Here is a 12369-nt window from a genome sequence, read left to right on the forward strand (position 1 = left end):
CATGAAATACATTGCTGGTATTCCCTTCATAATGGGTAGGTGTATAACTGTCAGAAATTAAATTGCAGGGTATAGCGTAATACATCAGAGATGATGTGATCTTGAATATTTCATTTCAATCTGTTTTCTTTAGCAACACCATAAATCTATTACCTTAGAATACTCCACTGGGGAAGCAACTTATCATACATACACAACATGGTCATGTGATTCAAGAATGCTCACTGACCTTCAGTTATTGTGGGGAATTGCTGTGGTGAGAGAATGTAATTGGACTTCAAAAGTTCCAAATACATTGTAATGGCTGGTTACACAGAATAAATAAAGCCAATAACATGATTTACATGAATAGTGCTGGAAACTAATGTGTAAAAAAAGCTATTAAATCAGAAAAGAAGTGATAAGGAGTTTAGCAGCAACTATTGAGCACAGAAAGCATGTAGTACATATACAAAAAAAAGGGTTCATGGTAAAGCTTTAAAAAAAAAAAATATTGATCAAATGTATTTTTTAAATACATTTGAGATATTTATATGTTTGTCAGCTGTCTGGTATATTGCAAATAGATCAATTCCAAATTGCTGATGCATTATCATTATTCTAAAGATACTAACTGTGTTTTCAAGGGACCTTGCAATCCCCGAACTAGCGACATGGTCTCTCTGTCACAGACCTCAATGGTGAAACCAATGCTTTTAGCATTGGAGCTAAATGTTTCACCTCCAAAGTTCAATTTCAATTCTTGACACATTCTCTCAGGAGCCTTCCTACAATTTCTGGATGTACATACTTACTGTAGCTGTTAAATCAGATGTTGCATTACTTTTTGTGTCACCTCTCTTCTGACATTTAGAGAGCTTTCCCAGTTGTGCATTTTGCTGGGAAACACAAACTGTCAATACGTATGCAACATGGACAAAAATGGAAGACTGCCCAGTCCAAAACTGGAGCGTCATAAAAGATGTTAAACAGAACTGACTAGATTTTTGGCAAATGTAGCCAAAATTCATTATCAGCCTATACTTAAAACTTGGAAAATATTTCTAGAACCTAATATTTTACCTGGCAGACACTAATGAAGAGGACAGCAGGGTGCAATTTGTGGGCCTTCAAACTTAATTTGAAACGGTAAGCGTTCCCTAATAAAGCCAAAATTGCATAGCCTTACAGAAAAAACACATGTGACCACACACACACAAAACAAACATGTGATCACATGTACATTTACACACAAAGTTTTGGGACAATCTTATGTAATTATTTAAGTGTTGGATTCCATATTGTGATTACATGTTGTGGATCATAGGTAAATGTGCACATTTTCAAAAATCTTGTGTGATTGTTCACACGCAATATCACATGGTCATTCACATGTTTTTTGTGTACAGATGTTTTTTAGAAAATCTTGTTTGGCCATTCACATATAACGACATGTGGTCATTCACATATTGGTTTTCATATGTGATAATGTAGTATCACATGCATTCCACTGTTATCTGCAGGTAATGAATAGAATTTAGGACTGCCATTATTTTAAACATTAATTGACTAAAAATGCATAATATAAAACCATAACATGTAAACTCGAAAATATGTTTTAAATTTAACACAGCGGGTGTTTCATCAGGGCCAACACAATTTAAGTGTTACAATTGTATACAATTGTAATCAAATACAATCTTTCATTTTCTTTAGCTATCTGTCACTTTCCCAGCTTTGTGTGTGTGTGTAGGGGGCGTGGGGGTTTGTTTGTTTTTTTGCAGTACAAATTCTGACTGTTCTCTGAAACTTCAGTCACTAATTCATACTTGCCAAAATTTATAAACTGTTCAGGGGACACTCGGAGTAGGACAGCGTGTGGTTTTCACTAACTTTACTGTGCAGAATAAGTGATTTTTTTCTCCTATGGGTAAATATTGGGACTTTCTTCCTATGCATCGGAACATGGGACATTTATTAGGAAATCTACCGACCATATAGGGACTGTTGGCAAGTGTACTAATTTATTTAACTCGATTAATCTGCCCCAGTATTATCCTTTCTTATCGTGCATCTTGATAACATATCTTAACCTCGTTAACTCAATAATAAATAAACTGACTCGTTTGACATTTTTTGAGGGTAGTAGAATGAGGTGTCATATTGGGTTTGCGCACGGAGCAGGATGAAAAGCTGCACTTTTGAAACTACGGTCATTGTAGTTGTGACTTGCATAATTAGGATTTGGTTTCACAAATTTTTTGATTTGATTGCCTTTTACTAAAGAAAAAACGCATGATATGATGGCTTATCAAGGACTGTAACAAAAGAAACAGAGAATGACATATAAACAATATTTGCGTGACATTGATAAACCAGTTTCCAGATCACCTTTGTTTGGGCGATCATTTAAATACATATCTTGCAATTTCTTGTAACAACGGTAGTAAATATACACGATTCACATTTTAAAGCAGATATTGCCTAAAACCCCCAGATAATAATCTGTTAAATATGTAGCGTATTATATACCATCTTTAAGCTGTATTTTTAAAAGTTGTTTATCATAATATTGTGTTTCAGTATGCTGGTTCTTTTACGAAGACACATTGTTATTGGTCTTTGTTTTCATTATGCTCCTGAACTACTTTCATGCTGTTGAGGGTGTCCATTTGTGGATTTTCCATAAGGTGACTGTAATAATTCTTCTTTTGTGAACATGACTCCTCCCCTCAAATTACTTATCTTGTCCTGCAAAACATTAGCAAAAATGCACAGTCTGATTGTTGCTCCAGACATTCATTAGTTTAATGAAAACACACTTAAGTACCAGCCCAATGGAGTTATAGTGAGGGTGGTGTTTTACTAAGACACAGTCCCAGCCAACTGCATGTGCCTGTGGGACCTCTGCAGAAGTATTCCTGTCAAATCGCATCACTTGTAGTTACAGTGCTGGTAGATAAGCAGCCTCTACACTTCAAGGTGCTATTGTTAATGAAGTTATGTTACCAATTAGTTTTTAGTGGCTGTTACAGTGAAGGCTTTTGTATAGGTGTCAAATCATGGCGGGTAGCAAATAAGAAGAGATGCAGTGTTCCATTTACCCAGGTTCCAAAGTCATTGTGTGTCACAGCTGGTAGGAACGTCTTATCAGCAGTGTCACACTTCAGCTGGTAAGTCTACTTTATGAAAGGATAATAGATTTGTTTTTAAAAAATTGCATTTTGAAGCTACTACTGTGGATCAGAGTGTTAGCTTCGGACATACAAATTCACATAAGCACACCTTGATAGCTTTGTGACTAGTGTTATGTCAAGTTTACAAAATAAACAGGTAATTTTTTTAAAGAAAACATTATTGGAAACATTAATACATATTCTGTACAGTTAATACCACAATACAGTTATCAGGTTGTTTATTGCATATTTCCTAATCTAAAACTTCTGTAAAATAAAGTACTTTTATTACCTTTGCATTTCCTGGAACATATTTAACCAGTGAAGACCCTTGAGGTGTAATTATCTCAACCACAGTGAGGTCTCGATGGTAGCATATTTTCAATTAAGAAAAGTTAGAACCACTTTTTTTTTTTGTCTACCATATACAGTAATTGTAATATTAAGAGTAGACTATTATTCTATAGCATTTGGCCTTTAACATTATAAACCATGTTCATTGGTATGGATTCCTAAACAATCACATAACATTCCACATGGGCTGCTCACAATAACGCTGAACAATGCTAGAAGAGTGGTGATACCTGTATGTGTCAATTACATTCACAGACTGCTTTCCCTATATTTCATTACAGCTGTAATACTGCTGGCAGGATATTATTTTTATGTTTCATTACTGGTGATTGCAGCCACGCATGAACCAGGACAGCCAACGTCAATTATTTAAATAGCACTTCTTCACTGATTGGCATATCATAGTGAATTTAATGTTACAGGTGGCCTATCAACAACAAAAGGGGGAGTAAAGGGGAAATTATTTAGAAGTGAGCAAGAAAAGAAAAAAAATATATAATACTCATCCTTATGTAAAAACAAACTGCATTAGTTTGGCCATTGATTTTAACATAAAAAGTGTTGCACCTTGAGTTGGAGTTTGCTGCAATATATTTCAGAAGGAGAAGTATCCTAAAAATAGGGGTGTTGTCCTTGTATCTCATTTCTCGGCCAGTCACAAAGGAATATTTCCTCAGTTTTGCCCAAGTAAGCAATTTGCTTATGGTTGGCTTGAAGGGCTAAATGGAGAGTTGGAAGGACATCTTGCTGAAGCCATAGCTGGTGGTGGTCAGCTAATATCAGTTGGACTGCTTTGTGTAAAGACCTGCTTGGGTCCACTGTTGGTTTGTTGCAAATGGTAAAACACAGTCACACTTCTAATTAGAGAAGGGAATGATTGTTTACTTTCTTTGAAAGAGATTAGTGACTTTTTTTCTATATTTTGTTTTCTACTCAATAAAAATAGACTTGGTAATTATTAGGAAGGATTTGTAGGAGTGAGCCAGAAGCTGGGTGTATAGATAGATTTGTCTTTACAATTGTCATATTCAAATATTTTTTGTACAATACTGATTCTGTGAAACTCATAGTTTTGATGCCTTCACATTAAATACTACAGAAAGAGAGAGCACAAATATCAACATTTTCAGCATTGAACAATGAAGTTCATGGTCCAGATCCCAAATCCCAGCTGTACATCAGTTTTTAAAAATGGGCAGAAGAAACATAAGTTTATTTTGAAAACATTTTTACATTGTCATTTAACATTCGTAAACAATACCTTTACAGTTTTTTTTTCAAAATCGTTTGATTGCATACAGTATAATTCCACTTATTTGATGATTTTAATCTAAGAAGTTTAAAAACTATTATATTCTCAAGTTCTTTAAAGCAAGGTCTGACTGTATTGAAGAAGAGCAAGAAGAAAGGCCATCTATGTCAACTCATGCCAGTCTTGAAGAGCTTTCCACAGCCACTCCAACAACACAAACTGAACAGGAGATAGAAAGAAAAGCGAGTGGTGCAAAATGTGTTGTCTGTTTCCCAATATTGCTGATCATACTTCTTGGGATCAGGTGTATAGGGTGATGCAGTTCAAGTTACTTCTGTGAGAGCATATAACAAAACAAAAAAGCACAGCTTGTGCATGATAGAAAAAAAGGATAGAATCCTAAAGCTATACCCATTCAAAAATGTTTGATTCGACTGACTGAAGATCAAATACAGAAAATGAAAGTGTTATTTAACAATGCATATTTCATCGCAAAGGACAAAATGTCATTTACAAAAATCGAAAAACCTTGTGCATTGCAAGTGAAAAATGGGGTTGTTTGCGGACAAAACTATTTAAACGAAAGCGCAAAGGAGTTTTTGTTCACCACATAGCAGAAGTCTTAAAGAAAGATTTAGTAACACAATTGAAAGAAACAAGGTTTATATATATAATGGCAGATGGGAGCAACGATTGTAATATTGTAGAGAAAGACATTGTTTATGTTCACTGCATATATGATGGTAAACCATTGACAAAACTAGCAGGGTTAATCCATGTAGAAAGTGCCGACGCAAAAGGTGTGCATGAGGCCATTTATCAAACTCTAGAAGAAATTAAATGAAATGTAGAACAACGGTTAGAGAAAATAGTGGGTTTGAATATGAATGGCACTGCTATAAACATGGGAAATGGCAGAATGCTTCCTTTTCTCATTCACATTCTTTGCATAGCACATAATCTTGAAGTGGCTATTGCAGATGCTGTTAAATCTAGCTACTTAAAAGGAATGTTCGAGGATACAGTCAAAGGCATTTTAAAACTATATCAGTATTTTCTAGTGGCTATGCTGAGAAAACCTTTAAAGGTATAAGGCTGTCTGGAAATTCAAATGATCAAGAAAAAGAACTGGAAGTCCTTCTGAGTGAAACCATTGCCTGCATTGGAAAATGTTTTCAAGTTTTACTGCAGAAACCACTCTTAAACTTCAATGTCTTCGACTTTACTCTATGGCCTATATTGAATGCAGAAGCTCTTGCAACATTTTGAAATAATTAAATTTCAGCCAATTTTAAGTAATGAAGAAAAAGACTGTGCCCAAAATGAGTGGATTGTTCTAAAAGTAACTGTAAATAAAATGAAGGAGAACACCTGCAGTATGCTTGCTGTATATACATACCTGCTCAATACCAAGCCAGAGAACATTAAAAATATTCTTCTCTTAATTGAAATAATGCTGGCTCTATCTCCAAGTACATCTGCATGTGAAAGAGGGTTTAGTGCAATGAACAGATTGAAAACCCCACTGCGCTCTCGCCTTTCAACAGACACCATGAATGACTTCATGAGAATCAGCATAGATGGACCTCATCCTGCTGATTTTCAGCCAGATGCTGCTGTGGGACATTGGATGTTTGAGACTCTTGGCACTAAGCACGCAGCTGGACATGCAGTTAAGAAGTCATCTATCACTGAGGGCTCCCTAGAGGCTGAAACCTGCTCACATTTTTAGTTTTATACTTTGGGCATGTAAAGTTTTGCATTGGGCATGTAAAAATTGAAGCTACATGCTCGACCAGGCATGTTAAAATTTCTGAAATTTTCTACCCCTGAAATGTGTTTGTAGAACACTCTTCCATATCTGTGACAATACAATATAGTCTGAACTTTGACCATAGCACAATACTCTTCAAATGTTACATAGAGCCCCAGGGCTGGTAATTAATAGTGCTTCATCTGGAAAATGTTGCTTGATTTCCAGTTTGTATTAGAGGAGCTCATCATTTTTCCTTCACACGACCTCTGGATGACACTAGAGCTTTAATTGGCCTTTGCACATACAGTATTTTCTCTCAAACACAGTGTCATTTGTTGGCTTCAAGCAGTGATACATGGTTGCCTGCGAGCAACCCAGCTGCACAGAGCAGCAGTATATAATAAAGGAACATATTTATATTGGTAAGCACTGTCAGGAAATTATCTGGCAAGTCCATACCTGAGCAACTTTTCATAGTTATACAACATGACTATTCATTGTCATACTGTGAAACCAAGAAACAATCATGGCCAACAATGGTATCATGATTCACAAAATGTCTGATTTGCACCCTACTGAATCAATCAATCTTTTTTTTATATAGCACATTTTATAGTGAACCACCATCAGAAAACACTTTACAAGATGCAGTAACAACAAGAAAATCCATAATACTTCAAATACAAAGAAATGCATAATACATGATATATAGTTTATTAAAAAAGAATAAAAAATGATACATAATGCATTGAATACAGTGGAAAGAACATAATACATGATAGTAGCATAATACATGAAATAGGACACTAAATACAACGGAAAGTGCATAATACATTATAGTAACATGTAATTTGAAATAGTAGCAGCAACACAGCAGCTAATAGTAGATACCAGGCTTAACGAGCATGGAAAGCAAGAGAGAACACGTGGGTCTTGGGAGTTAAATTAAAGTGAGCGACAGTGGGAGCTCACACACCAAAGCTGGGAGAGAGTTCCAAAGAGTCGGATCCATGAAGCTAAATGAGCGTTCTCCAAGTGTGCTGCACTTTTGCTTGGGGATAACAAGCAGGCCAGAGTCAGAGGACCTCAGCTTACTGGCAGGGACATAACGGGACAGCAGATTGAGGAGGTACCGTGTGAAACTTGACAGTTATACCTTACACTAAAATATACTTTTGTGAAGTGTGTTTCAGGTATTGGTGGAATTATTTAAAGCAAATAAACATTACATGTAGGTGATGTTCTGTTTCATGGTCCCTCCATTTAGCTAATTTACCCACACGGCAACCTTTACATGACTTATATGATTTCTGGTTTCTGTTTTCAGTTGATTTGCATTTCTTATTGCTGAGATATTGTCAAGACACACGAGGTGGTCTAAACTGTAAGCATCGTTTCGTTGTATCCCCACTTTCAATAGATCAGCATGAGATGCTTCTTGATGCTTTCTGGAGCTGAGAAAGAAGTAATAGTTTTAAACTGACCAAACAACTTTCTTGAACTGAAATGTTCCCAAGATGTACAGTTTGATATTTCTGTAGGTATTAGCACATTTTTGCTAACCTTTGAAAACCACTGGATCATCCTCTTTGTGTTCTTCTGTGGAGATGTTATCACTATGTTGGTTTTTGTATGCCCACCCCCAGAGACACCTGCATGTGTTCAAATCTATGATAAATTCTTCTATATTGAAATCAATACATCACTTCAGTCATCGATGAAATGTATTTATTAACACTAAATAAGTCACTGGTTCTGTTTTAGGTGACTCTTTACATTATCTCTAATTACTGTGTATTTACATAGTAGTTACTTAGTAAATATATGTATTTACACATAATTACAATGCTATTATGCATAATTACAATGTACTTAATGTGTTATTCTTTTTGCATAATATAACCCGAACCTTAACCCTAACCCCACTAACCCGAACTTCAAACCTAACTCTTTTCTGATACAATTGGGTACTTATATATATCGTGCAAAACAATTTAGACGTTGCGTACATTGTAACTATGCATAATAACATTGTAATCATTTGTAAGTACACACGTATTTACGATGTAAATACACAGTAATTAGAGACACTTAATGTAAAGTGTTACCCTATTTTCAAAGAGTTTTTGCAAGAGAAAAATGTCCATTAATGTTTATTTCTAGTTTTCAGTTGCAGAACATTCCAGGGAGAGACATGTACTCGACATTGCAGTACTAACAATAACTATAGGCTAATTAGTACAATAAGCATAACTAAAACGTTGTATTTTTTTAAAATAAAGAATAAATTGAATTCTACGTATTTACATTATGTCATGCAATGCAATAATACAAATAGAACAAATAAAACATGTTTCAGTTTTTGCAAAGTAAGACTCCTGCAGAAAGATACCAAGTCATCCAACTGTATACATGCAGGTTTGTTAATTAATTATTTTGTAGACAGCTGCTAAAAGTGTTCAAACTTTTGCAGGGATATAATATCATCCTCCTAACAAATTCTGTTCTAACGTTTTTCTTTTTTGCAGTTTAATTTTGTGGGTAAATTGCTTGGACCACGAGGCAACTCACTGAAGAGGTTACAAGAAGAAACAGGGGCAAAAATGTCCATCCTAGGGAAAGGATCAATGAGGGATAAAGCCAAGGTATGGCAACATTCTTTAAATACATTAATTTATATGACTGGGAAATAATTTACAGCTTTAACCCTTTTATCCAACCTACTCTGGAGGAGTTTCCCCATTATATAACCAGTTGTGGCAGAGCAAAGCTCTGCCCTTTAAATTGGCAGGGATGGGGTTAACTTCCCCTGCCTGCCTGGGTTTATTATGTTCAGGTGGCTGGGGTTGATTAGTTGATTAACGATCAATCAGTGCCCAGCCACCTGATATAAAAGGAGGCCTCTGCTTCTCATTTGGAGAGGGAGCTGAGGAAGCAGGTTGGTGTTTGTTTTGTGGTTTTTGAATTTTCTAAATCCAGTGAAGGCATTGCCCAGCCTGGAAACTTTATTTTTGTGAGTTTTGTTTTTGCTTTATTTGTGTTTGAGTATCTGTTATTTTGCCCTTGTGCACTTTATTTTTGTTTATTTATAATAAAATAGTTATTTTTTTTAACTGCAGTCTGTCTCTGGGCCTCTAGGTGGCGCTATCCCACTCCTGACACCAAATGTGGCAGGCTGGCGAGTGGATAGAGGCCCAGAGACAGACTGCAGTTCAAAAAAATAACTATTTTATTATAAATAAACAAAAATAAAGTGCACAAGGGCAAAATAACAGATACTCAAACACAAATAAAGCAAAAACAAAACTCACAAAAATAAAGTTTCCAGGCTGGGCAATGCCTTCACTGGATTTAGAAAATTCAAAAACCACAAAACAAACACCAGCCTGCTTCCTCAGCTCCCTCTCCAAATGAGAAGCAGAGGCCTCCTTTTATATCAGGTGGCTGGGCGCTGATTGATCGTTAATCAACCTAATCAACTAATCAACCCCAGCCACCTGAACATAATAAACCCAGGCAGGCAGGGGAAGTTAACCCCATCCCTGCCAATTTAAAGGGTAGAGCTTTGCTCTGCCACACCAGTACTGAAACATTTATATTTTAAAAAACTGAAAATCATTAGTCACTTTTATCACACATGCCTCCAGCATAGAGTGGTTTGGATAAAGGAGGTTCTGTTGTACTTTCTAAAACAATTAGATACCTGTTACGTAATAAGAGATAAATATGTTAAAATAATCCATTAATCTAATTTATGAGCTATTATACCAAATCACTGCTAAGATTAAACAGTCATAAAAATATATTAACAGCTGAGTAAAATATTTATCCATCTTAATAACTATTGGAAAGAAGATGCAACAATTGTAAATAGCAACTACCTAAGCAGTATACGTTTGTTACATTTTTCCTGTTTGTTTGTTTTTTTAAACATAAAATGTCAACATATTTCCATCACACAAAACATCCTTTGTTAATAGTGTAACAGGACAGCATCAGGAATGAGAGTGAACAGAAAGCTGAAGTTTAGAGCGCTGGTGCGTATGTTTATTAACAAACAAAAAACACACAAACTAATAAACAGGCACAAGGGCCAAAATAAAAGGTTAAACTAAAACAATTGGGCTGTCTGGCTGGGCATTCGCCTTCACTGACCATTTATAAACACACAGCTCATAAACCCTCACCAGCTCTCTTCTCAAGCACCAACTCCCAAAAAAAGGATTTTCACTTCCTTATATACCATGTGGCTGGAGCCTAATTAACCATCAACCATTAAATTAATGCTTCAGCCACATCCTCACACATTTTAACCTCTTTCCTGACAACCCTATATCCCAACACCCACACCCACTATTTACATGTAGGGCCACAAATAGGATACAAAATAACAGGAGCAATATACAATACTCTAACCAATAATAATTGGGATCCTGGCCATTATACAATGGTAATGGATGTGCATCTTGATAATAGCTATTGTGATGATCTGGCAGAGACAGGGTTAATGTCTCTGCCAGCAACCACAGGTGTGGCCACTCTCCAGTTCATGCAGATTGGTGCTAACTGGGAAGTGGCAACCTGCATAAAAGCAGGCAGAAATCCTGCTTCTAGGAGGTGTGCGTGTGCGTGTGCGTGTGCGTGTGTGTGTGATTTGTGTGTTGCTGTTTTGCTTGTAAAAGTTAAGTGAAGGCTTTGCTCAGCCTGGACAAGTTTTGTTAAGCCTTTATTTTTGCCCTTGTACCCTTTTGTTTGTTATTTGTATCATTTTATTTCTTAAAGTGCGCACCCAGCACTTTTCACTGCAGTTTGTGAGTCTCGTCCTTCCTGTACCCTGCTATAAATACATATATTTATCAAAGAGAAGTCTTCTTGTAAGAAAATAAATAATTAAAAAGAAAATGCTTGAGTGGTTGTTTATTCTAGTGTCGTAGAATTCAAACCACTGTGTATCTACTGCAATGATTGCTCAACAGTATTAATTTACAGCCATGAGGGATTTACCACATCACTCTTTGAGCATTTATATAACAATGCTGTATATAAAATAAATCTTTAAATGTAAAGGTGATTTTGGAGAATTACCTTCCTTAGATAAAGTTTGACATTGGCAGGAAGTCTCAACACGTGTTGTATTAGATTAGATATTTCTAAAGGATATATCAGTTCCACAGTATAGTGTTCTCTTACCTTACTTCCCTGTCCAACTTTTTGTATAATAACTTGTCTCAGAACACATAAGTTTTTTGTTCCCACTTGGAACTACAGTATTGATTCAGCTATTTAATATAAAATCTAAAAAAAAGACTGGCAAGGATTTAGATGATGAAAATATGTCCCACAATGCCCAGCCCAATGCAATCTTTTATTTTTTTTTTTTTTATATAGAGCACAGAGTGTTGTCTTGTACATTTGGCGTGAGGACTGTAAAGTGAGAACAGTCAAGGGAGAGGTTCTGACTCAGCCAGGATGAGCATTTCTACTCACACATGACATATTTATTTCTTTGTATAAATAGTCACCTCCGGCTAAGGGAACACCCATCGGGAGGCAAGCAAAGAGTTATTTTAGCTTTAGTGTTCTCTAAGATAGAGTTGACCAAGGCCAATCAAGATATGAATCAATAAATACAAATATATTTATTACTTATGTCATGATGCACGTGCATCAATATATGAAATGAACAGAATAAGTAAGAAAAACAATAGGCATGTTAATAAACTGTAATAATAAACTAACTCACAAATTAATGATAATGAAATAAATGAAAAACTAAATTAACAAAGCACCCGTACATACGGTAAAAATGCAGCAGCTACTCTAACAGTAATTATGAATACGAGAATCAATTT

The 12369-nt window shown here is 35.7% G+C and overlaps 1 protein-coding gene across 1 annotated transcript in view; it reads left to right on the plus strand.

The window, feature by feature from the left end:
- Positions 1-12369, plus strand: part of khdrbs2 (KH domain containing, RNA binding, signal transduction associated 2) — a 109941-nt gene that overhangs the window by 46426 nt on the left and 51146 nt on the right. The window contains exon 3 of the mRNA XM_041251538.1: positions 9046-9162. Within this exon, the coding sequence (XP_041107472.1) occupies positions 9046-9162 (117 nt within the window). The remainder of the gene's footprint in view (positions 1-9045; positions 9163-12369) is intronic.

The sequence above is a fragment of the Polyodon spathula genome, chromosome 6 (genome assembly GCF_017654505.1).
Source record: "Polyodon spathula isolate WHYD16114869_AA chromosome 6, ASM1765450v1, whole genome shotgun sequence".
NCBI lineage: Eukaryota > Metazoa > Chordata > Actinopteri > Acipenseriformes > Polyodontidae > Polyodon > Polyodon spathula.